General features: G+C 37.9%; 1 protein-coding gene across 2 annotated transcripts; it reads right to left on the reverse strand.

Annotated features, from left to right (window-relative positions):
• Positions 1-6,032: 6,032 nt before the first annotated feature.
• On the reverse strand, positions 6,033-26,634 carry LOC140755106 (lysozyme). Of its 2 annotated transcripts, none has more exons than XM_073090304.1 (5): positions 26,466-26,634; positions 12,939-13,027; positions 9,002-9,062; positions 7,050-7,188; positions 6,033-6,166 (listed from the first exon to the last, which is right to left on the reverse strand). In XM_073090304.1, the coding sequence occupies exons 1-5, from the start codon at positions 26,596-26,598 to the stop codon at positions 6,082-6,084; spliced, it is 507 nt and encodes a 168-aa protein (XP_072946405.1). In that variant the 5' UTR covers positions 26,599-26,634; the 3' UTR covers positions 6,033-6,081. The 2 variants fall into 2 exon arrangements, with proteins under 2 accessions (XP_072946405.1, XP_072946406.1); XM_073090305.1 differs by having other exon boundaries at positions 26,407-26,513.
• Positions 26,635-27,128: the final 494 nt, after the last annotated feature.

Raw genomic sequence — 27,128 nt, forward strand, 5'->3', positions numbered from 1 at the left:
TCCATGGGATCCACGACACAGGGAATCCTAGTGTGGGGCTATGAGTGTAGAAAGCGTTTTTTTAGTTATAATTAATTTCTAATGTGCACATGATTGTGAATAAACTTCTTAAGGGTAGGTGAAATCTACTAATTCGCACTTGGATAAGCTAAGCGCTTCTGTTTCTAGTTTGAAGGGTGTGGTAATGGAGACACACATTACCTAGGCATTCCAACTTAGTCCTCTAAGGTAACGGCGCACCTGTGGCCGACCTCAGGTAGGAATCTAATCTTATCTGAGTTTGATTTCACGTGTCCATGGGCGGCAGTAGCCACTTACCATCAGGTAGACTGCATGTTCGTCTGCTACTCCTATATTGTAACAAAAACTAGGCTCAACAGTTTGTTTTAATTTTCAAACCGTAGGTTGTCGTCATTAGAGGTATTTTCCGCTTACACTAGCACCACACCACAAAGGTGATAAAGGGCTCGAAGCCTCGGTAGCGAGATAATGAACAATGTATCATTTAATTATGAGAATCCACCCTACGGGCTGCCTCAAGGTAAACCTTTTCTGATATTTCCATTGAAACACGTGTCCAGTTTTTGTCACTTAGTCACCTAATTACGATAATTTCTGCTTATTTTCCTTGTTATATCCATTTTGTACATATATTTAGGATTTTTTTCAATTTTAGGTGTTACAACTAATTTGTGTAAGCTTTTACTTCTGTAATATAGCCTAAATAAGATTTTAGTCCTACCTAAGATTTGTTTATAAGTAACAGGAACAGTACACATTCTGGTAAGTGGTAGCCACTTACCAGAATGTGTACTGTTACTGTCGCCCTATCGCTCACATACAGCCGTAACCAGCTTCATATAACCAGGGTCTTATCTGAAGTTGATCGTAGATCCGTTACGACTCTTGAAACTTAGGATGGTCGCCTCAAGTATAGATCAGATTATATATTTATCCTTAGGGCGTACGTTAAGCCGGCATCCGCTCCGACGTCCTCGAACCTGCCGCTGCGTCGGTCGTATTCAACCGGTATGTAGTGTCGACGCTCATCTGTTTTTAATAAATAGTCCACAAGCGTACTCAGTGTGTGTAAGAACCCGTCGCCCGTGAGTGCGTCTATGACTCTACTCATAATATTTTTCAATAAAATTATTGTTTAAAAACTAAAAACCACGCTAAAATCGCACAAGGAAAATTGTTAATCCTGATTCCTGGCGATCCTAATGAGGTGAATGGGTTAAAATTATTAAAATCGTGTATTATCATCGGTTCTTCATAAGTGTTCAAAATTTTAAATTAATCTGACCATTCAAAGTGAGTAAAAATCGAGTTCAAAGATTCCGTTACATACATACATACAGGTAAAGCTAATAAAAAAGCGTGGTAATAAAAACACGTGAGCACACCCGCGTCAGTTTTAGTACACGCTTTAAACATACGCTCTAATTATTTGTTATTTTTATACCAGTGCTTAAAGGCATAGTTGTGACGACCGTCACCGCGAAGAGCTGTACCAACTTCCAATACTGCAAAGTCTTCCAACTTTAGATAACATGACGGTTTTACGTCAATTTTAAAGTAGAATTGGGTCACAAAACTTCATTAACGCTTGCAAAAGTGATTAGAAAAAAACGTGTCACCAAAAATTTTGTGTTCTTAATCCTTTAAGCCCTGTTCGCAATGAGTGCAGTTACCCTAAATTTAAAATTTCCATAATTTTTAACTTTACTCCACAGCATATAAGGTATAAAATTGTTTCTTCCTTCATAACCGGCTTAGATTAAAAAAATGGAAACCTGTAATTTTGAAAAATGAAAATTTATTATCACTTCCATTTTGGATGACAGCGGATTACAGCGTTTTACAGGAAAGGAAAGAAAAATACTGAATATTTTTAAGCTCCGGACATTAATTTGTATGTACAAATATTTTGATGAATAAGGAGAAGTAAGTAAATTTAATATTGTTTTTAATCAGCTACTTTATTAATCTTGATAAAATAGCGAAGCATAGTATACTTTGAAATTATCGAACTATACATCGTATTTTCAAAGCATAAGTAGTATTAATTTGTCCTACAAGTCACGACAATGGGCTTAAAATTCAGAATTGTAATAAAAAAGTACTCATGTTTAACAATATTATTTAGCTATACTTATTTTTTTATGAAAATAGCAAACGAGCATACAGTCCTCGAATACGAGTACGTACGTGCTTACCTTCAAACCTGAACACAGCAGCGCTTAACACTACAGTAATTAGGCAGAAATAAGTGTAGATATTTGTTCAAAGTTTATTTATTCACGCTACCACATTTTCTCAAAAACACTATTCCGCAAACATTTATGGAAGGGACTGTGGTAACACATTTTTTGGATTAATTAACGTGTCGTTTGTTTTTATGCCGGAAAAATACGACCTCACGGCACCATGGTTAGTTAATCCTTCTTAACTCACGTAAAAAGTTTTTTGTTCGTACGTATTTCATTAAGTCAAGTTTAGTTGGTCATTTACCAAAATAATAATAAAAACAAAATGTGTCTTTTGTAACATCAAAGAAGTACGAGTACCAAAGGAGCATTTCAGTTCACTTGATGGTAAGTGGCTACTGCCGCCCATGGACATCTGTAATCAAACCCAGTTAAGATTAGATTCCTACCTGATTCGTCCACAAATGCTCCGCTATCCCTTTGAGTTGGAACGCCTGAGACAAGTATGTCTCCCTTACCACCCTTCAAGTCGGAACACAGAGCTTAACACTGCTGAGATTAAACAGATATATTATCTTCGTACCTTTATCTTTTTTAGATTTATCTTTTTGAAAAATTCACTCTCATTTTCCTGCATCACAAAACTTCAAATCTATAACTTATTAAAGCTGATTTTAAATCGATTCTATTCCTCATACTTATCTCACTATTTTCACTTCTATAAGGTCTGCGAGAAAATTAGGTTCACAGTTATCGTGCTAAACACACACTCGCTCCGAAACGTAAATTGTACGAATCGCTGCCATTAAAATGAGCTTTAAAATAATCTTCTGAACAGTTGTGAAGAAATACGAGCGTGTGAACGCTCTTTTATTTGCGCGCAGATGTGTCCTGCGCTTAACTTGCAATCATGTTGAAAGTATAAATTGTTTTAGAAGAAAGTGTTATTTGAAAATTGATAATTTACGAGAAAATAGTATGTGATTTTTGTGTTCACTCTCAGTATTAATACTCTTATAGTCAATTATCGCTTGGCTAAGTATCTGGCTGGTATAAGACCCTTTATAAAAAGTAAATTAATCCTATTTAACGTTAATTGAGTGTCGAAAACTTAATTCCGTTTTTTGTCTGGTGTTTTCATAGGAAAAGGCGACTATATCGCCAGTTACTTTAACGTTAGGAACAGAAAAATATCAGCCAAGTGCGAGTCGAATTCATCTGTAAAAAAAATCAAGTCTACTTAGTACAAATTATGGTATACAGTCCTGTGTTCAGCCAAGCCGTAGTAATAGGTTTCCGTTGTGACTTAAATTAGATTAGATAAGTCTAATTTATTCGAACGTTCTTTTAAAAACCCATATTTTTATGATGAGTACTTTAAATACTATTTTCATACAGTTCTAAAGTAGAAATAAATTCTACTGCTTCCACAATAAGAGGAACATAATAGACAGCGGACAGCGTACACAGGTGTCGACACACGCCTCGAGAGACAACTGCCACATCCGTGCAACACTTGGTTCCTTTACACTCCAGGTGTTCAGAAATATATTTTAAGATAATGTTATTAAGTGGTGCTAAGTGTAAATATAAACTGACTTCTTTATTATAAAATTTAATAATAAAATAAATACCTCTGTAATTCACAGCTGTAATAAAGTGCCCATAATCTCATATGCTTGGATCATAGGTGAATATAGGTACTTTTTGAATATGAACTAATTTCTAGTAATCCGAAGTTACGAATAAATGACTAAACCTTGTTGGCTGATTTATACCACCAATAAGGTCTCCGTCAAAGTGTATGTTAAGTTAATCACAGGTTCGTTAGTACATACTAAATGATGCAATTACTACTACATACACGTAATTTACTTGTAGAATTGGAGTAGTAAAAGACCAAGCACTTCACCTACGAGAAATTACATAATGATTTCTCTATTCAAAACTTTTTACTGAACTCTTCACTGATAGCATCTTATAACTATTTTTTTCGACAAAAGCGACATCACCATAATTTTATGTTCTCGTAATCTAGACCTAAAATTTTACCTACCCAACTTTATTGTACAACAAAAAGAGCATTCAGAATTTTCTGGGCAGCGTGCAATAAGCCGTGGAGTGGTACTCGAGTGCCCTTGCCTTTCATCCCCGCTCGACTCCGCTCTACCCTCAAACTAAGGCATCGTCATAGGTTATAATAACGCGCATGAATATTCTCACGAAATATGTGCTGCTGTTTTTGTAGATTCAATCAAATATTCGATACCTATACTTAATATAAAAGTATATGAATTCAAAAGAAACTTAAACTAGTTGGTTAAAAACACTTACGAGGAAGTAGAAAATTTGATACAAGGTTTAAGATAGGAAAAATACGTATACATCACAATTATAAACACACAAACATACATACTCATGCACACAGGCACACTTGTATTAAAATATCTACGAAAGCGACGTATTTTTCGTAAACTCCTATTGTTATTTTCACGTTACTAAAACGTAAACATTTAATATTTAAAAAAAAAATAGTGTGTTTCCTGCTGCTCTCATAGTCTTAGAGTAGAAACTCCTTTGCAACTTACTTTTTTTATAAAAAAAAACAATTCAAAATTAAACAAACAGAACGTTGAATTCTATTTATTTGTAGTAAGACGCAGATGTGACTGTTACTCGCTCCAGTGCGCCATTCCCGGCTCTCCCCGCTCTCCTGACGATCCGTTGCGTTCTGATTAGGGATGCTATGGATATATTTCGGATCTGAATATCGACATGGATTTATTAAATATGTTTTATCGGTTTCGGATAAAGTTGCAGATTTGATATGTGATGTTTTCGGACCATCTAATACTTTCGGATAATTTCGGTTATAAATATTACATTTTTAAGGAATTATAAGTAAAGAAAATACAAATGGGTAATATGATTGTACTTGTAGCTTTGTTATTAAGTTTTAGCACAGCGTCAGTTTGTTCGGGCGAAACTTTTCATCATTTACGCCCGTTCATAATATTTCATCTATCTCGTATTTGCTTTTGATTATTACGACTTTTGGTAAAGTCGTATTTTGACAATTAGTAATGTGAAGAAACTGTCATAATATGTCGATCTTTGATAAGCAAAACATTGAATAGCTTAAATCTAAATAACAGACCTTAATCCGCCCTTATTCAAAATTATTCATACTTTTATATCAGATTCGGTTACAGTTTCGGATATGATTTTATTTCGGATATCCAGCACTTTCGGATCCGGTTACGGATATCACACATCCCTGGTTAAAGTTTCGGATATCCAGCACTTTCGGATCCGGTTACGGATATCACACATCCCTGGTTCCGATTCTTATCTGCGTCAGAATTTATTCGTGTACTATTTAAAATGTGCATCCAATTTCAAATAACACTCCCGCTTATCTTTTGCTCCACTTAAAGCAACCTCACTTATATGTTCTAAACTTCTAATAAAATGAAAATATATTTTTATTTACAAGTACGAGTATTGTGGAAGTATTAGTAGTTATATGAAATAAATGTTCATTTAAATATTTCTGTAGTGTGAATGTACCATTTTATATGCAAACTATATATGACATTATGATTTAAAACTATACCATCTTTTTTTAGATATATTTCTAGATAGTTATCCTGGAGGCCGGTAACTTTGCACTAAAAATGAAATAATATTTTAGTTATCAGATCTTAACAATTTATAATAGATTTGACGTGTACTCTGAAGCTGAACACCCGACCCTTAAAAACAAACAATTTTACTAAATAACATTTTTTTAAAGATAACATAAAAAATTGAAAGAACACATTAAAAAAATAGCAATATATGGCATCGATTTTATTGTGTGATATATGGTTCAGGAAAATCTTCGTCTCTTTTGTAGGGTGTCGTTGATAATATCTCGTTCCGGACTCGAAGTGAAACCCATAAATTCAGGACACCTGAAATTAATAGTATAAATTATAAGTATCTAATAAAAAAATATGATTAATAATTATAATGTATCTGTTTAGCGATTGCATTACAGAAATTATCACTTCTTAAATGTAAAAACGTAGGTTTTCTTTTCAAAGACAGATAAAAGAATTAAAAGAAGATCTTAGATTTAATTTTGATTGAGAGAAAGAATGTGAGAGATCCTTCTGTAGTCAGGATTCCGGATATACCACTGCCACAGCATTACTAAGCGCATAGTGTTCTAATTTGCAGTAAAAGACACATACTTATCTAAGGCGCTTCAATTTAGTCCTCAGGGGTAGTAATGCAAGTGTTGTCAACCTATGGTCGTCAATCTGGTAATTTGAATAGTTGAACCCTTTGTGGTTCGACTCCGGCGCCCCACCGCCACACCTATTTCTACCTAATATCAGCAGTGTTAGGCGCTGCTGTGTTCCGTTTTGAAGAGTGTGGTAAGGGAAACCGACTTTTCCGAGGCGTTCCAGCTTAATCCTCAGTGGTAGCAGCGCATCTGTGGCCGACCTCAGGTAGGAATATCTAATCATATCTGGGGTTGATTACAGATGTCCATGGGCGGCAGTAGCCACTTACTATCAGGCGGACTGCCAGTACCTACTGCAGCTCATGGACATCTGTCATAAACCCTAAATAAAGATTTGATTAGATTTTTTTAATAATATAAAAGTAACAGACGAGCATGCAGTCCACCTGATAGTAAGCATGCTCGTCTGCTACTCTTATATTATAAAAAAAATCTAATCAAATCTTTATTTAGGGTTTATGACAGATGTCCATGAGCTGCAGTAGGTACTTACCACCCCTTACAAGAAAAAACTTAATATTGTGTGTAATAATCTGTTCACTTACTTATAAATCTCCGTCGTGATATGATTGATAGCTGGGCTCTTGCACCTCGTGCTCCATAGTGACCAGTACTTGAAGCCTTCTCGGTTGAAGATCTTCACCGCACACGCCGTGTCATCACGGATGTCGTCATCCAAAAGTGCTGGAAGCAAGTAGAATTGTATGAAAACTTAGTTTTTTTTTTATAATATAGGAGTAGCAGACGAGCATACAGTCCATCTGATGGTAAGTGACTACTGCTGCCCATTTACATCTGTAATCAACTCCAGATAGGATTAGTTATTCCTACCTGGGGTTGGCCACAGACCCGCTGCTTCCCCTGAGGTCTAAGCTGGAACGCCTGTGTCCCTTACCCATACCCTTCAAACCAGAACACAGCAGCGCTTAAGACTGTTGTTATGAGGTAGCTGAACCACAATCGGTTCTATCACCTTCAAAAGTGACAGAAAATCAGACATATCTGCGCATGTCAGCATTGTTCCGCGTAAATTACACCATGACAGCCACTGACTAAACTGCTTAATTACTCCACCAAAGTAATTAGAGAATAATGACATTGTATTTATATAAAAGTAGTCCTAAAAAGTTACTTAAAATCAAATCACATTGTTGCTAGATTAACAGTAGATACTTAAATCTTATTTAGTTTAACGAGACCTTTGACAAGTAAAATAGAAAGATACTTCACCGCCTTCAAATTGAATGAAACCACAAAAGGATGATTTTATCATTTATTTTTTGTATTCTTGACAAATAAAAAATATTTTTAGAGAAAATTTACTTATAAGTGACTAATACTACGTAATTTGCGTAATAAATAAATACGTATTTCAAACATTTTATAAACATTTTAGATCAGAGACGTGGCTAAACTTTGTTTACGCAACAATTTCAATTCTCAAAACTGTTTACACTTTCTTGTTAGGAGTGATCAATCTATGTATTTTACTCATCTAAGAACGAGACAATAAAATAAATCCACGGTACGAACTTCAAATGAAACGTCGGTAGTAAAAATGTCGATTCGAAAAGTCACAATGCCTGATTTATTTCCTCACGTATATTTTCGCTCCAGTGGCTAAGACAACAAAATGTGAGTGATTTCGAAAATACAATATATTTGTTACAGTTTAATAAATTCAATATAAAGATTACACTGATATTGTAACATAATTAACGTACGATTATTTTTTTATATAGGAGTAGTACATGAGCATGCAGCCCATCTGTCGGTAATGGCTACTGCCGCCCATGGACATCTGTAATACACCCTAGACATTATTGGTGTCCTAATTGAGGTGGACTACAAATTCATCACAACCTCATGGATATATCTGACCTTTTTTTTTCTCGAGGGGGAAACCTTCAAAAGGTACCCAGTGCCGTGGGAGCGACACGGGGTTATGTGGGACTTTTACCGCACTACCCCTTTTACCCCCCCGGTGGCCGTCCTCGGCGCTGCGTAGAGGACTCCGGGATCTCTAAAGGAACACGACCGGGATGGATATATCTGACCCACGTCGAACACAACAGGTTCCACCTGAAGCCGATCACAGGTTCCATTCCTGTACACTAAAATGTTGACTTACATATAAGTTAGTCAGCATCACACCCTATTACCAAAACGTAGATTTTTTATGCTAAAAATAGGCGTTGTGTCGCGACTGTTGCTCACTGGTTGAACCATACTGGCTCTTCCTTTTTTTTATTTTTAAGATTCTGATTTTAACACCAGAGATTGTATTTATTTTATAATACAATACAACCCAACTTTAAGATAACCTAAATGAAATGAAAAAGTTGTATTGACGAAGATTGCAGAAAAATATACCACTTTAAATTAATAACCTACTTCCCAACATACCAAGTTATAACACCATCAAGTTATTTCCACTGTCCCATCAAAAAGCAATCCGGCCAGTTTAAGCGAACAAGCACCATCAATAAACACTTACATTCACATGCTACATTACAATCTCCGCCGGGTTTGCCCACCTTGCACCATTTGTTCGGAATCTGCGGAATCAAAAGGCGATTATGAAGAAATTCATGGATCCTTATTTACTACGTTCGTTGTAATATTTGTTCCAATATTTCAAACTGTTAGATTATGTTTTATAATTTTAAAGTGTTTTAATAACTACGGAGTATAATGTTTTTTAAGATTTTAAGAAGATCTTTCTTTGGTATAGTCCGCGCCAAACTGCTAGTCCGCTCTAAATATAGAAATGAGTCGCGTCGCAACAGCAAATTGTAAATATTAGCGGTAGCGGTGAAGACAGCGCGGGACCCCCCGGCACTCTCCGCTGCCCGCTCTCGCCCGCGGGTACATAGCTGCGTTAGTGTGCCCTTACTGTTGCTACGGAGTATATGCTTGTAGTTGTGTTCAACCTGTTGTGCCGTGCCCTGTTGTGCCGTGTGGTGTCGGCCTCGAATAGCACCACTCCCTCTCTTCCCGTGGATGTCGTAAGAGCCGACTAAGGGACAATACCAGGAGATGGGCAGCAGCATTTTCCCGTGTAAGAATAACACCTACTGCGGTCACCAACACGCATGCCAGGCGCGGTGACTATGGCAAAATACCCCCAATGACAGGTGCAGAAAAGCCACGGCCCCCAGTCCCCGGCGGCCCCGCTATTCCGGGCTATGGTAGCGGCCAAGGTAACGGCGGGGCAGGGGGTGCTAAGAATCCCCGGAAGAGAGTCGGCTACCACACACGACGACTTCTGCACCTGGCAACATACAATACCAGGACACTGAGGACCGACGAGAAGATACAGGAGCTGGAAGAAGAGATAGACAAGTTAAACTGGAGTATTTTGGGATTATCAGAAGTCCGAAGACAGGGGGAGGACACGGTAATCCTTAAATCCGGCAACTTGTTCTATCACCGGGAGGGCGAACACCTGTCTCAAGGAGGTGTCGGGTTCCTAGTCCACAAATCCCTCGTTAACAACGTGGTAACGGTCGACAGTGTGTCGGCAAGGGTAGCGTACCTTATACTCAGAATATCTAAACGGTATTCGCTGAAGGTCATACAGGTATATGCGCCGACGTCGACACACCCAGACGATGAGGTTGAGGTTATGTATGAGGACATAAGTAGAGCCATACATACCTCAAAAACCCATTTTACCGTTGTTATGGGGGATTTTAACGCAAGACTAGGCACGCGAAATGGTGACGAACTGAAGGTGGGGCCCTTTGGAGTTGGACAACGGAACCACCGAGGCCACTTGCTTGCCAACTTCTTGGAGAGGGAAGACTTCTTTATGATGAACTCCTTCTACAAGAAGAAGGCACAGCAAAAGTGGACTTGGATAAGTCCTGATGGTACCGTCAAGAACGAGATAGACTTCATTTTGGCAGACAAACGGCACATATTTAATGATGTCTCTGTGATCAACAGGGTGAAAACCGGAAGTGATCACCGGATGGTAAGAGGCACATTAAATATCAACGTTAAGCTCGAACGGTCACGCCTGATGAAGTCTACGCTCCGCCCAACATCTGTCCAAATCCAGGGCTCCGAAGGCTTTCAGATTGAGTTACGAAACCGTTTCGCGTGCCTCGATTCTTGCGTTTCCGTGGACGATATTAACACCCAGGTTGTAGCAACTGTCCACGAGGTAGGGTCTAAGTACTTCAAGGCCCACTCCAGTGGTAAGACTCGAGTTCTCTCAGAGCATACTCTCGGTCTTGTGCGGGAGAGACGAGAACTGTGCGTGCAGTCTCCAACCTCAATGTCGAAATACAGGCTGCTTAATAAACAGATCTCCCAAGGTAGGCGACGCGATTGGCGTTCTTATAACGCTAATCGCGTAAAAGACGCTATTGAGCGAAACCGAGGCTCTAAAGTGTTCGCAAGAGATCTGTGCATTGGGCAGAGTCTGTTGACGAGGTTGAAGACCGAGTCGGGCACCATAGTTTCGTCTAAGCCCGAAGTTCTGAGGGAGATCGAGAATTACTACGGACAGCTGTATACTTCTGCACGAGTTCCAGCCCGTAAGACTGTGAACGACAAACGTGCTAAGCTGACCCGACACTACACCGAGGACCTCCCGGAAGTCAGCCTGTACGAGATTAGAGGGGCTCTCAAACAGCTTAAAACCAACAAGGCACCGGGAGACGACGGAATCACAACAGAGTTGCTAAAAGCTGGCGGAAAACCCGTACTAGTGGCGCTCCAAAAGTTGTTCAATTCCGTGATCAATAGCGGAACTACCCCGGAAGCGTGGAGCAGAAGCGTAGTGGTACTGTTCTTCAAAAAGGGCGATAAAACCCTATTGAAGAACTACAGGCCCATTGCGCTTCTGAGCCATGTTTATAAGCTCTTTTCGAGGGTCCTCACTAACCGTATTGCACGCAGGCTCGACGACTTTCAGCCTCCCGAACAAGCCGGATTCCGAAAAGGCTACAGCACCATGGACCACATACACACGCTCCGGCAGATTATACAGAAGACCGAGGAGTATAATCTGCCGCTATGTGTTGCCTATGTGGACTATGAGAAAGCCTTCGATTCTATCGAGACCTGGGCAGTGCTGGAGTCCCTACAGCGATGCCAGATCGACTATAGGTACATCGAGGTGTTGAAGTGTGTATACAAAGCCGCCACCATGTCAGTCCGAGTACACGATCAGAGGACGAACCCTATCCAATTGCAGCGGGGAGTTAGACAGGGCGATGTTGTATCGCCGAAGCTGTTCACCGCTGCGTTGGAAGATGTGTTCAAGCTGATGGAGTGGAAAGGTCTTGGCGTTAACATCAATGGCGAACACCTCACACACCTTCGATTTGCCGATGATATAGTCATCTTGGCAGATTCTCTGAGGGACCTCAGTAAAATGCTAGGAGACCTCAACAGTGCGTCACAACGGGTGGGTCTTAAGATGAACATGGACAAGACGAAAATCATGTCAAATGTCCATGTCACACCCGTACCGGTAGTTGTTGATGGCACTCCTCTCGAAGTTGTTGACGAGTACATTTACCTGGGACAAACGATCCGGATGGGTAAGTCCAACTTTGAGAGGGAGGTCACTCGAAGAATCCAACTCGGCTGGGCTGCGTTCGGGAAATTACGGAGTATCTTCTCGTCCAAAATTCCTCAGTGCCTGAAGTCGAAATTATTCGAGCAATGTGTGTTGCCAGTGATGACATACGGCGCCGAAACGTGGTCGTTTACTGTAGGCCTAGTTCGAAAGCTCAGAGTCGCTCAGCGTGCTATGGAGAGGGCTATGCTTGGTATTTCGCTACGAGACATGATTCGCAACGATGAAATCCGTAGACGAACTAAGCTTACCGACATAGCTCTCAAAATTAGCAGGCTGAAGTGGCAATGGGCCGGCCACATCGCTCGGAGGACCGATAACCGGTGGGGAAGGAAGGTCCTCGAGTGGCGACCACGCGTAGGCAAAAGGAGTTCAGGCCGCCCCCCGACCAGGTGGACCGACGACCTGAAGAAGACGGCGGGAAACCGCTGGCTTCAAAGGGCATGGGACCGGTTGGAGTGGCGCCAATTAGGGGAGGCCTATGTCCAGCAGTGGACCTCAAAAGGCTGATGGATGGATGGATGGATGGTGTTCAACCTCATTGGCTCTCTGACTACACCGCGCGACAACTTCAGAGCGGACTAGCACTTTTGGTGCGGACTATACCTACGCCCTACAGTCGGCTTGACGGATTAAAATAATTATGCAGTGTTGTTGGATTCGTCTCAATTAAAACTCTTCAAATCAGTATGTCTTCCTTACTACATCGGAACACAGCGGCGCTGAACACTGCTGCTATAAGGCAGAAATAGGTGTGGCAATGATGCCGCCGGAGTGCTCCACAGAGGATTCTACCTTCTAATGGTAATGGTAAATAAACCGAATACTACATACCTACCTGATACAGTCCGTAGTATTTTCTTCCGCCTGACTTCTCTGTGTAGGCATTCGTGTCCCTGTTGCTCACTTTCTCTATTAAGCAAACCCCTGAAATACAAAAAGTTATTTATAGAAAAAATCTAATCACTTCTCTAATAGGTACATTCATCTTCATCGTTAAAACGTGAGATAATTTACTTCTAAACACGAATTAAAGTAAGATATTTCTTTATATAAGATTAGACAGACTTTTCCGGGGCGTTCCAGCTTAGTCCTCAGGGGTAGCGGCGCATCTGTGGCCGACCTTAGCTAGGAATACCTAATCCTATCTGGGGTTGATTACAGATGTCCATGGGCGACAGTAGCCACTAACCATCAGGTGGATTGCATGCTCGTCTGCTACTCTTACTATATAAAAAAAAAGACTGTACTGTGACTGTGGTCACTGCCGCCCATAGAAATCTGTGACAGGTAATCTGTGACAGGTAATCTGTGACAGATAAAACGTGTTCTTTATAGAATTTATACAGAACCCGTTCTACCTAAAGCTAATCACAGATGCGTAGCCACTCCTAAGGACTATGATCTTCGTATCTTAAGCAAGTCATCCGACATTCACACTCTCACCGAAATGCCGAACTGTTTCACCTTATAGATAGGGGTACTGGTGGTAGGTACTACCCCGATTTGTCCCTGTAGTTCCGGGACTAGAATAGGGCTACGGTATCCCTTGCCTGTCGTAAGAGGCGACTAAAAGGGGGCTTCTGTGGTTGCCGGCGGCAAGAGTGGAAGCCCGAACCGTCCGGAGAGCAACCCCGGGAAGGACGGCGGCATATGTGGTCACATGCCGTCGTAAACACCAGGTGTGCGGGAGGAGCGTAAAGTGCTCTCCCCAGGGCAGAGCCCGACCGGGGCATCGCGCTTGGAGGACTCCGGTTGTGTTCCATCGGAGATCCTGGAGTTCTCCACCAAGCGCTGAGGACGGCCACAGGGGGGGGGTTTAGTGCGGTAAAAATTCCACATAACCCGGCGTCGCTCCTACATCGTCGGGTACGTTTTGAAGGTTTCCCCCTCGAAAACAAAAAAAAAGAGTACCTTTCTATTGTACACCGATTGACCCATACAGATTTAATCCACCTCAAACCACCCTTAAAGGTACCATCGAAGGTACCTAGGATTTGATCCTTGGACTTCTAACCTAAGAATTCAAACCACTAGTCTAGTTAATACGAACACAACATAATTTTAACATTTTAAAGCAACACGCGAGCAATTTGAACTCGAAACACCTGTGTTTGACCGCAAATGGTATAATAGCATTACCGAATAGCCTTCTTACATGCTAAAGGATATTAATATACACAAGTAATATGTATTTACATTTTACAGAAAAGTCGATATTACACGAAGAGTACATATAATTGTGATTATTTTTAAATTACAAAAATTAGAATGGAAATATTGACTTTATTTTTATTTAATTATTGAACTAGCTCTTTGCGTAGGTAAATATTTGATTTATTAGCCTATTTCAATAAGTCAAAGTATAAGTAAATGAAACAAAAGTGAATAAATAACTAAATAACTGAAACTTATTCTAAAATCCGCGGCAAAGTTCGTATGTTATGTGGGATATTTCAAAATATCATGAAGAAGATTAACTTACTAATTCTTAGCCTAATCTAAGCCTCTTTGATGCAAAGCCTAGATGTTTTCTGGAGTACTTCACAAATAACAGACAATTAGTTTGATATAGATATAAACTATGTACACAGACAAAACTACAGACAAAAACTAAATAAATAATAGAAATATTTTCAACTTTATTTATATATGACACTTCGCCCTGAAGATATTGTCTAACACAACGAATACGTTATGTCACTATTTAATTATATCCATTCAAAGAGATGACACGTTAAAATAAAATATATTTAAGTATAGACAAATACACATATCGAACAAATGAATAAGGACATACTCATACTCGAAGGTAGTATTCAGGTCACGCGCGCAAAAAGTTGGGATCGCCCAATCAACAGATTTTGTTTCCCACAATGCCGCACAAGAGGAAAATTGCTATTGTCGGTTTTTTCTGTGTAAACCCCGCAGCACATTGAGGACTTAAAAAAAAACTATTTGTTAACAAACGTTAATTTTCAAAAAGGAATTTTCATAGATTAATTTCTGCTTGTTAATTTGAAATGAGTGACATGATTACGTATTTGATTTGATTTGTATTTTGCGTAATTTAAGGTATCTTAAATGTAAGATTATGAATGCATATTTCCAACAATGTAATTATATTATGACGACCCGCGTGGCGGAGTGGTCACCATGCCGGTCTGACGCGCGAAGGGTCCCGGGTTCGATCCCCGGCCAGACAGATATCTAAATGATGAATTTAGATTTCTGTTTCTGGGTCTGGGTGTTTGAGTATTTGTCTATGTGTGTGTTCATGGAAACCACGACACAGGGAATCCTAGTGTAGGCTGTGAGTGTAGAAAGCGTTATTTATTTATTATTATTTATAATTAACGTGTAATAGTCTAAATTATTTACAACAACTTCTAAAGACTAATTGGGAACACTTTATACATATTAATCAAGTATCAGCTTTACTATCTTTACAACCCTCCAGCGCTACATTGGTGATCCGACCAGAAATAATTATAATAGTGATACCGCTAAAAATAACTAGCATAACATGACTATTTCAATAATTTATGAAACCTATTAAATTTTATTAACTGCGATATATCGCTGCTGTGCAAAAATGTTTTTTACAAAAAAATGTCTAAAGTATTAAAGTTTGTTTTATATTCGCTGACTTTTCGCGAATTCACTGACAAAAGGTTTAGGTAGGTAGACTTTATTTCGATGTCGATTTTTGTAAAAGTCAAAAGTGTGCCGCTTCCCTCATCCACATGAATGGTTCTCACTTTGAAGTGGTAAAAACAATGTTCTCGCGCATACAGAATAAAATATGTCTCTAGTTCCGGCTGAGGAATATTGGCAGCTAGTTTTTTCATTTGTCTTCTCTTTTTGGTTCATATTCTTGTATTTTTGGACGAAAGACTTGAAGAGAACAGCGTTATTGTTAGCAGCGGATTGGCGGAAAGTGTTTATAGCTATTCGTATTTATTAATCTCAGACTGACTAATATATGTTTTTTTTAATTAAAAACCGCAAACGAATATACAATCTTAAGAAGTGGACATTTACAACCTAAAAGTAGATAAGAATTATTTCTGAAGTCACCGCTAGTGAGTACTGCCGCTCATGAACATTAATTATAAATCTCAGATAGAGTTTAAAACTATTACCCAAAGAGAGGCATTAAGTTGAAACGCCTATAAAAATTCGCTACCTAGCCGCGTCTACACATCAAAATAAATAAAGGCTATTGTTGTTATAAGGCATGGTAAGTAGCAGCAAAGCTAAAGGTGGTAGAATCCTCTGTGGTTTGACTCCGAAGGCTGAGGGTGGTGACCCTCACGCTCGTTTGCCTAATAACAGAAGGTGAAGCGCTTCTTTGTTCTGGTTTGAAGGTTGCGGTAAAGAAGAGATACTTTTCCGAGGCGTTCTTGCTAAGTCCTCACGGGTAACAGTGCACATGTGGCCGACTTCAGGTGGGAATCTAAACATATCCGGGGTTGATTACGGATGTCCAAGTGCGTCAATAGCCACTTACCATCAGATAGATTGCATGCTCGTCTGCTACTCCTATATTATCAAAAAAGTCATATAGATGTGATGGTATTGTCTCCAGAGTCGAATCACTGAAGTTCTACGACATATATGATATTTATAAGTAATTCTCATTTACTCAATGTAACCGACTGTACTAAGCACAATTAATTATTGCAACGAACTTTGAACTAGTAACTTATTCAAGCCATTATGCTAATACTAAATAATCAACGTCGAGTTAACAGCGTTACGTGAACTCTATAGAAAATTCACCGGAATTTTCCTGCCATATTTTAGAAAGTTGATTTATTTTGAAAGGCTCAGACTAAAAAAAATAGACTTTGCCTTTCAAGCGATAGTAATATACGTCAGTCAGACAGTAAGAAAACCAAAGTGTATTGAATACATTATTTATACATCTAAATAAGAAGTGCATAGAATACATGATGTACGCACCAATATTTTACATATTTTTTGTATGCGATACATCATTATTATTTTATATACACGCCATGATGATGTTAGCATCATAACATCACGTGATACATGCTGATTACATTTAAAGCAGAATCTCCGATAAATTGTCATGTTAAAGTACAATTTCAACATTTGAAATAAATTTAAAAAGCTTAAATGTTGTTAAATAGGCAAATATTCTTCGACGTTCTATAAAGAATACATTTGAAAGTGATATATGAATAGAACGTGGGCGTCATCTGCTTTTTTGGTCCGAGATGCAACTTGTGTAACCTAAACAACTTTAACCTCGCACGGTTATTTGATTTTTGTATGGACCTTAATATTTAAAGACCTATTTTATTATGTTCTGCCGTTCCCAAAATTAGGCCTTACGAAGGCCTTATGCAGACAAAAATTAAAATAAATGTGTAACTACTCGTACTTAGTTATGATAGAAAATATTCGCAAGTATCTGCTACCAACATGTTACTACGAGTATGTTTACATGTATTAGGTACTACGTGTATCTTAACCCTATACTTGGCAGAGAATTTTATCCTAAAAAAATTATACTTTTGCTACTTCCCTGCGTTAATTGGGTTATAAGGATATTAGGAAAAATAAAATAAAAAATCTCTGAATTGCAGTTTTCAGAATATAGTATGTGTCTTTAAGTGCACACTGCCAGGTTCACGAGAAAAAAAATATGTGTCTTTAAATGCACACCGCCAAGTACTCACTAAACTAAGAAATAATTAAAAAATATAAAAAATATCATACATTTTGAAAATACTAAAGATAAAAGTCTCGGAAGTTATGACATGTCAACAAGTTTTGAGATATTTTAGTTGAGTTGAGAGATTAGAAGACCTCCTCCCAAAAAAACACAGTTCCCACATAAAGCGACTCGAAACTTTTTGAGTGGCAATAATTTTTGTTTACCGCTGTTCCCATGACGAAACAACAACCAGGAATTACAAACGAAGATGTTCAGGATCTGTGAGGACAATAATAACAATGGCCTATCACATTTGTACGGTATAAAGCGACTTGTCTGTTTAGACCTGCATCCATGTTTCCGTTAGAATGTTGTATTAAATTTGAGCATATGATTGGACTTTATTCCACTTGTTTGAAGGATGTGGTAAGAAGATTTACTTTTCTGAGGCATTCCAGCTTAGTCTTCAGGGCTAGTGGCGCATCTATAGCCGACCTCAAGTGGGAATTTGGTCTTATCTAGGAATGATATTGCAGATGTTCTGGAATCATCATTATTGGAGATGTTTACATTTTTGTCAGAAGACGCTATTGATTGGACAGGACTTGAGTTCAGGGACGTCTTTATGAGACCTAGACATCTGGAATTCATCTTTCTAGGGATTTTCTGGATTTTACATCCGATTTAATTACGCAATTTAGCCACCAAAGCTAGAATTTTTCGGCCTCCAGTCATCTGAAAAAAATATTGCAAGCTAAGGACTGGGAATTTAGTGGAAACGGGGAAATATTAATTTCAGTCATGAATTATAAAAAAAAAACTCTGTCTGAACTTTGTTCACCCAACCTCCTACCTTGTGTGCAGAACCTTAGTATATAGTAGCAAAGTTGGCAGTGTGCATTTAAAGACACAATATTGACAAACAGTAATATTGTATGTCGTTGGCAGTGTGCATTTTAATGCACACATAACAAAAGTCATGAATTACTATATATTCAAAACATTATATCTCAAAAAAATATCACCAAAACATTGCATAAAGCTTGCAGAAAGTAAGATTATATAAATTTCGTACATATAACTTAATTTCAGTCAGATAAAATAAGATTCTTAGAGAGCGTTGCGCAGGCGCTGAATGACGGCTCGCTATTTTGTTTACCATTTACAATGTGTGAACGAGACAGATATTGATTTCATTTTCTGACATAAATAAACGTTTGCTAATTCGCTATCAGTTATTATTAGTAAGATTCGATGTCGTATTATCCGAAAAAAAAAATCTGATTCTAATGTGCATTTAAGTGCACAATGTCAAGTATAGGGTTAAAACAATTATGCTTTCACCATCAACCCATTACTGCTCCGCTACTGGGCACGGGTCTTCTCTCTGAATGAGAAGGATTAGGCCATATTCCACCGCGCTGGCCTAGTGCCTATTGGGTAGACTTCACATACCTTTGAAAACTTTATTTAGATTTCTCAGGTATGTAGGTATCCTCGCGATGTTTCCTTCACCGTTTAAGCAAGTGATAATTAATTTCTAATACGCACATAACTTTGAAAATCAGAGGTGCGTGCCTGGGATTTTAACCTCGAACCCTTCGATCAAGAGGCCGAGTTTCTTATTAACTAGGCAATCACAGCAATTATGTTTTAGTAACATTTCAATATGAAATTAAAAACAGACTCTTCAATTTAATTTAACACATTAACTCAATTTATTTGTATAAGTATAGTGAAGATTAAGCGACTTTTTTATTAAATGTAAATTATATTTAAAGCGATGAAGAATTGATTTGAAGAGTATCCGCTTACGGTAGGTCAGAACTACCAACTAACAAAAAACATACTTTTTGTCCGACATGCGTCAAAACGCAAAAAGTAGTAGGTTTATTTTTCTAACAATATTCATTGACGACTGTCTCTGCTCATTACTCTCCCACTGCTGGGTGCCCAGGTCTCCTCTCAGAATAAGGATTAAAGCATAGTCTACCGCCAAGTGGTAGTGGTAGACTATTTGACCACCATCCGATAATTATTTACCGTCTTCAATTTTTTCATCCACTTCAAAAAAGGATTCTGTATTCGACCGCTATGTATTCGTATGTATGTAAACTTGTATGTCCGGGAATATCTCACAAACTACGGATCCAATTTGGATGGAGTTTTTTATTATTTGAAAGCATATCTTACGAGGAAGGTAGTAGTAATTAAATACATTTGGAATTTTTCTAATATCAAAATACTATACATACTATACATGATTAAATGGAAGTAAAATCTTAAATATATAATATGAATACGATAAAGTATAATACACAAATTGCTACATCACAAACGACTTGGCGGATTTTAATATATAAGATGTTGTAAAATAATTCATCGAGTTTATTTTGTGCTAATGCTGTAAAAGGTTCTTCATTATATTTGTTAAGTAATAAGGCACCCACACAGTTGTGGGTAGAAGCAAGTCGTGCTCCGTTTCAGTGAAAAACATGTTTTCAAAATATTAATTTTCATAGCAACCTGAAAAACGGTAGTTAAGGACGCGTTGAGACGCCACTTATTACCAAGCAACCGTTTATTTTGAAACCCAATAGCCATGCTCCTAACCTGTAAACCAGCCAATCAAAAAAGCAAAACAACCTCTTGAAAACCAATAGCAACGCTTCTCCGTCAATCAGCCAATCGGTTATTCGTTTCCAAGCAATTTCGACTTCGTTTCCAAGCAACATATCGTGTTAATTTTTTGTCAAAGAAAATATTTTTAAGTTATTAATATGATTTGTTTTAGTATGTATTTTCAAAGGTAAATAAGTTATATATTTTGTTTTGTAATTATGGTTTTGTATAATATATTTTAATTTAGTTCTTATATATTATATGCCTAATGATTCCTTATTACGATGCTCCATCTGTGCGGATAATAAACTTTATAAAGGTATACGAGGGCTAAGAATACATTGTAGCCGTATCCATATCCCTCGCATAGATGTAGTTAGTCAGGATCCTATTTTAGCTACTACAAATCCTTCAGGTGGGCATCGTAATGACGAACCATTATATAAGAGACTCGCACACCTCAAACACAACATCAAGGTGGTTAAACGGATTCCGAAAGGAGCGCGTTCCACCGTGGCCATGTCTCTTACTAAATGCGTGGCCAAAGTAGTATCAGAAAATAATAATAATGCTTGGGAAGAACTTTTATTATTTGCATATAAAAAATTACATTTACATAATAGATCTCCAAAAACAACATTATGCAATTTAATAAAATTGAATACAGTTCAAAACGTAATTCCAGATAACACCATTTCTATAAATTATGATCCCATTAGAAACAATATTGTAAAATTAATTGAAAATAAAATTTCAGATGGAGACATCAAAGGTGCGGTCAAACTTTTATTTTCTGATGACACAATGGCTACGCACTCACCTGACACGCTTGGAGCTCTCCGCGATAAACATCCCATACCAAACACATCCTCGCAGCTACCTAGCCCAGCGTCCATTCCTCAGCGTGAAACTTTGAGAGTTAGCGAGGAAGCCACTAAGACCGCCATTCGTTCTTTTCCCAACGGATCTGCTGGTGGCTTAGATGGCCTTACACCTCAACACTTCAAAGACCTTACGGATCCTTTGTTAGGTGAAGTAGGAAAGGGATTACTGAAGGAACTCACCGCTCTCATTAATTTAATGTTAGAAGGACGGGTTCCTTCCAGTATAACACCTATAATCTATGGAGCCAACCTCGTTGCTCTCAAAAAGAAAGATGGAGGCATTCGACCTATCGCAGTGGGATGTACTCTTCGACGATTGGTTTCCAAGTTATGCTGCCGAAATTATAATGAGCTTTTGTCCAGGCAGCTTCAGCCTCGGCAGCTTGGCTTCGGAGTCAAGGGTGGCTGCGAGGCAGCTGTACACGCTGCTCGTACATTTTTAAACAAAAATGACTACGATGTGTTTCTTAAAATTGATGTAAAAAATGCATTTAATTCGGTAGGCAGGGGACCTCTTCTAGCGGAAATTCAAAAAGAAATGCCTGAAATATTTGACTACATGTGGCAGTGTTATGGTACCCCATCAAAATTATTATTTGGCGATAAAGTTATTGAATCTTGTGTGGGATGTCAGCAAGGCGACCCTCTTGGCCCAGTTATGTTTAGTCTGGCAATACAACCAATTATTACACAACTAAATTCAAAATTTAATGTATGGTACCTTGATGATGGTTCTTTGGGAGGAAATGCATCAACTGTATTGGAGGACCTTCAATTTATAATCGATCGCTTTAACCAAATTGGTTTAAATTTAAATTTTAATAAGTGTGAAATTTTTTTTTCGGACAAATTATCAGTCGAAAGTTGTCATCATATTTACGAACAATTTAATTTACTATCTCCAAATATAACTATTGTAGATAAAGAAAATTTAACGTTATTAGGTGCTCCAATATTTGAAGATGCATTTTTGCCCATTATAAATTCTAAATTGACACACTTTGAATTAAATTCGGAACGACTTTACGACATAAAACCGCATATGGCTATCTACATTTTACGCCTTTGCCTATTCGCACCTAAATTCTTGTACTTACTTCGTTGTTGTCCTATTTGGAAATTTCCTACGTTTACTCATATTTTAGACTTATCATTAAAAAATTGTGTGTCCAAAATTCTAAATTTACAATTTGATGATCGTTCCTGGATGCAGGCAACTCTTCCGATTAAGTTCGGTGGCATAGGTATCCGCAGGACGGAAAGTTTGGCGCTCCCGGCTTTCCTGGCCTCTTGTCATAGTACGACTACCCTCATCGCCGACATCTTAAACATTTCTATGGATGATGTTCGGGTAGCGTACATGTCGGAGGCTACGGAGGCCTGGAGTGCTTTATTTCCGTCTGAAGATACCTCAATTATAGATAAATCTAAACAATACATTTGGGATATGCCAGCAATTAAATCTGTTTTTGCCTGCCTTCTTGAACGATGTTCGGATAACTTCGATAGGGCCCGTTTACTAGCTGTTGCCCAAAGCGAGTCAGGCTATTGGTTACATGCGCTACCGTCTAGTAATATTGGCACCGTGCTGGATCCAGTTACCTTAAGAATTTCTGTAGGTCTCCGGCTCGGTGCCAAGGTATGCGAGTCTCACTTTTGTCCGTGTGGGCAGGCGGTGGACACGTTGGGTCGGCATGGCTTGTCCTGTACCAGGAGTGCCGGTCGGCTTTATCGTCACGGGACTCTTAACGATCTTATTCGTCGTGCTCTTGCTACCGTTTCTGTACCAGCGACACTGGAACCTTCTGGTCTATTCAGAGACGATGGCAAGAGACCCGATGGTATCACTTTGGTGCCGTGGAGTCTCGGACGACCCCTGGTATGGGACGCGACCTGTGTCGACACTCTAGCCCCATCTCACGTTGGTAATACCTCTGTGAGCGCTGGGGCTGCAGCCGACCATGCCCAGATACTAAAGCGCCGCAAATATAGTAATATATTGGATAATTATTTGTTTGCGGCGCTTGCAGTAGAGACAATGGGTCCATGGTCATCTGACATGAAGAAATTCATGTCAGATATGTCGACCAGACTTGTCCTCGCTTCTGGTGACCAAAGAGCTGGCGGCTACTTCGCCCAAAGATTGAGCCTAGCAGTGCAGCAAGGGAACGCCGCCAGCGTTTTGGAAACCATGCCTCACACGGCAATTTTAGATGGTTTGTTTTATTTATAGTGTTTATTGTTTTTATTCCCCTTTTTTGTATATATTATTATGTACATAAATATAGTTATAATATAGTTATTGTAAATATGTTTTTTTTATAAATAATGTAATGTAGATATATTTAAAGTTTGTTGCAATAAAGTCCGTCAGAGAATAAGTAAAAAAAAAAAAAAAAAAAAAAATTGCTACTAGCTACTTATTGTTATTGATATAGTTTTAAATAATAATTTGTAACAAAGGGTCGTTTTGTGGCAATTATAGCCTTGGGTTAAGATGTACAGGGTGAATTTTGAATTGTGAAAAATGAACTCGTTCGATTCCCGGCTAACGAAAAAGAAATTTAAAAAAAAAACTAATGATGCAGTTTTAGTTTTTATCAAAATCGGCCTCGTAACTCCTTTCAGCATTTTTCGCTAATCCTTATAGTTTCAGATTTGGCCCTGAAGGCCGTTTAAAAAATTCACCCTGTATATTAAGTAATTATAATGTAATCATAATTAATACAGTAATTATACATATTACAACAGGGTATATTTCCATTTCACGTTAATAATATCGATTTATCTGTATTTAGCACTTTCTTGATAACCTTAGTTCAATTAATAACACAAGATAAATCTACCTATAAAGAGAATAAATTGTATAATCTTCCTTGTTTTCTTAAATACTTACATGCTCATAATCTTTACAAGATATCGTTGAATAATATTTTGATTCTTAATAAAATTCTGATTATGTACTTAAAAATAAACAGATCAGAAATGTGTTGGTACTCGTAATATGTAACTCTGCTATCATTTTTTTTTTTTATATTTGAGCCTAACGATAAAGCAGACGTGCTACCTGATGGAAAGTAGTCAACGTCGCCTATGAACATTTGCAACACCAGAGGAGTCACCAATGCAGCTCCGGCTTTGAAGGAGAGCTCTTTTTGCACCTTTTTTGAAGAGCCCAATGTCAAGTAATATAGAACAAGTTCTATCTTACGCCAATCACTCCTCTCGATCGAGTGGTTCGAGGTTCGAATCCCAGGCACGGACAGGCACCTCTGATTACTCAAAGTTAGGTGGGTATTACAAATTAATCATCTCTTGCTTTAACTGTAAATGAAAACATCGTAAAACCTGCATACCTGAAAGATCTTAAAAACAATTCTCATAAGTATGTGAACCAATACGTACTTGGCCAGCGTGGTGGACTATGGCGTAATCCTTCTCATTCTGAGAGGAGACCCGTTCTTAGTGTGACAGTAATAGATTGATGGCGATTACAATATAAATAACATACCTAACGCCTTAAAATATCATATATGTGGTTAAAAACCTATCCGTTATTACATTTTTTGAATTCGGTCATGGTCATTTGGCTAGTGTAAACAGATTTCAAAACGCCGAGCGGAGACAATAGCGATGTACTACAGAATGACAAAACAATATCACAAACCCGGCGCCGAGAAAGTTTATTCATGGTAGTAATCATGAAAATAATGAACATTTTCGCGCACATCTGCATTTTACAGGAAGTTAGTATGTACTGTTTTTAACCAAAATCTAAATTCAAATATATGAAGGTAGAATTTGTCGTTCGACTCCGTAGTCGAGCACCATCTCCATATTTCTGCCTAATAACGGTGTTAAGCGCTGCTGTGTTCGGTTTGAAGGTGAACAGAAACTTTCCAACTAGTCCGCCGGGTTTACCAGGTATCTGGGGCAGATCTCAAGTAAGAATCTAAAGCTATCTGAAGTTGATTACAGATGAACATAAGCGGCACTAGCCACTTCTCATCTGGTAGAATGTATGCTCGTCTCCTTCTCCCATATTATAAAAAAAAAACTTATTCGAGATATTCCAACTTAGTCCGTTGGGATGACTATGTATCTGTAGCCGATCTCAGGTTGAAATGTTATGTTGTCTGAGATTGATTACAGATATGCAGGGGCGGCAGTCACCTTACCATCAGCCAGACTTATATGTACAATGGTTATACGTAAGATGCCATGGACACATCATAAATAAGTACACAGTTGATTTTATTTATAGAGTATTATTAAGTGATCAATCATTGATAATAAATATGTTCTTAGATCACGTTCACCTACAATCTTGATTGCGGATGTTTACAAAGTAATAATTACAATCCTATTGCTCTTTGTAACTAGGTACACGAAAATGCAGATGTACAGATTTTTCCCTTCAAATTCTGGAGTATATTCCAGATCTTTCCAATCATGAAAAAGACAAAAAGTTACAGCCGATCGAAAAAGATCAAAAATGATTAATTTTGATTGAAAGATAAAGTTTTATAAGCACTGATAACCTAGTGATTGCAACTCGGTCTTACAATCGCAACGACCGAAGTTCAACCCCCATAAATCATCTCTGCCAAAAAAAGATACACGTTTGATATGTCTGCCTACTACAAAATTGTAAATTGGTTAATAATACTGGGTGTACCATTTATATAGAAATCTGATACTATAATAAAAAACATGCACCGTATAACAACATCACAACATGATATTCCTCAACAAACAATAATAAAATGTTACAATAAATACCTAATTCTAATTATAATTCTCAACTCAGATGGCCCTAAGTACAAATTATTATGTATACCACCGAAACAAATACAGGCCTGTGGTGTATTCTAACTGTTTAGTTCCCGCACCAATTTACAATGTATCTCAAACAATCTATCATCGACATAATTGTCTGTTCGTGTTTAGTACGTAAAACATTGGATAGATCGATTATTAATAACGGCAAATAAATCTATTCACAATCAATCAAATCTATTTACTATATATCTGATACTATAATAAAACATACATCGTATATCACTATATCATAACACGTTCTTCCTTAACAACTAATCCTAGCCACTTACCCATTAAACATCACAAAGACGCACAATATACAAATTCTAATTCTAAATTCTCTACTCACATGGACCTAAGAACAAATCATTGGGTATTCCGACTCTGTTTAATTCCCGCACCAATTTACACCGAGTCTCGAACCGTCTTGCATTTGCGCAGATAAAAACACTAATATACATAAATAAAACACGTTTGTTCATTTCGAATCGCGTGGATCGCCCGCGGTTCCGTTGTAATGTGTTATAATGTTACTAGTATGTCGTGCAATTAGGGTGATGTCACACTGTGAGGCTAACGGTAAATTGGAGGAGTCAAATTATATTTTTTTTTTTTGGTAGAATAGTCTTTAGTTACTAAAATACTGCATACATTCGTGAAGAATAACTGGCGTTAGTACTATTTACAGTAAAATATCTCTAAAACGATGAAGGCAATATGATGCATTTTTTAGATATTTATTTAATACTTACGCCAAAAAAATGTTGTTAAAGCTTAGCTAAAAAATGGATCTCTGTTATCTGAAATAAAATGTGTTATTATTATTAGCATTATTTTCGTTTATTTTTATTTATATACACTGATTTATGAATTAAACGGAAATAGTACGCATAATTTTGTTAAAAATGTGCGTCTTAGTGTATTATAAATTAAAATGAGCGTTTTTTTTCATAAGTTAACTCCTTATCTTGTTCACTCAATTGTCCGATCAGCAAATTGGTACTTCAAGTTG

This window comes from Epargyreus clarus, unplaced genomic scaffold, assembly GCF_041222505.1.
Source record: "Epargyreus clarus isolate Ecla_fem2 unplaced genomic scaffold, WU_Ecla_fem_2.2 ptg000032l, whole genome shotgun sequence".
NCBI classification, from domain to species: Eukaryota; Metazoa; Arthropoda; class Insecta; order Lepidoptera; family Hesperiidae; genus Epargyreus; species Epargyreus clarus.

Bases quoted from the DNA above. Each gene is read 5' to 3' on its own strand.
- LOC140755106 (XM_073090304.1), bottom strand. From the start codon at position 26,598: ATGAACAAACGTGTTTTATTTATGTATATTAGTGTTTTTATCTGCGCA. The intron at 13,028-26,465 runs GTGAGTAGAGAA...TTTGTATTTCAG, and splicing joins TGATTTGTTCTTAGGTCCAT to GGGTTTGCTTAATAGAGAAA. The intron at 9,063-12,938 runs GTAGGTATGTAG...TTGATTCCGCAG, and splicing joins AATACTACGGACTGTATCAG to ATTCCGAACAAATGGTGCAA.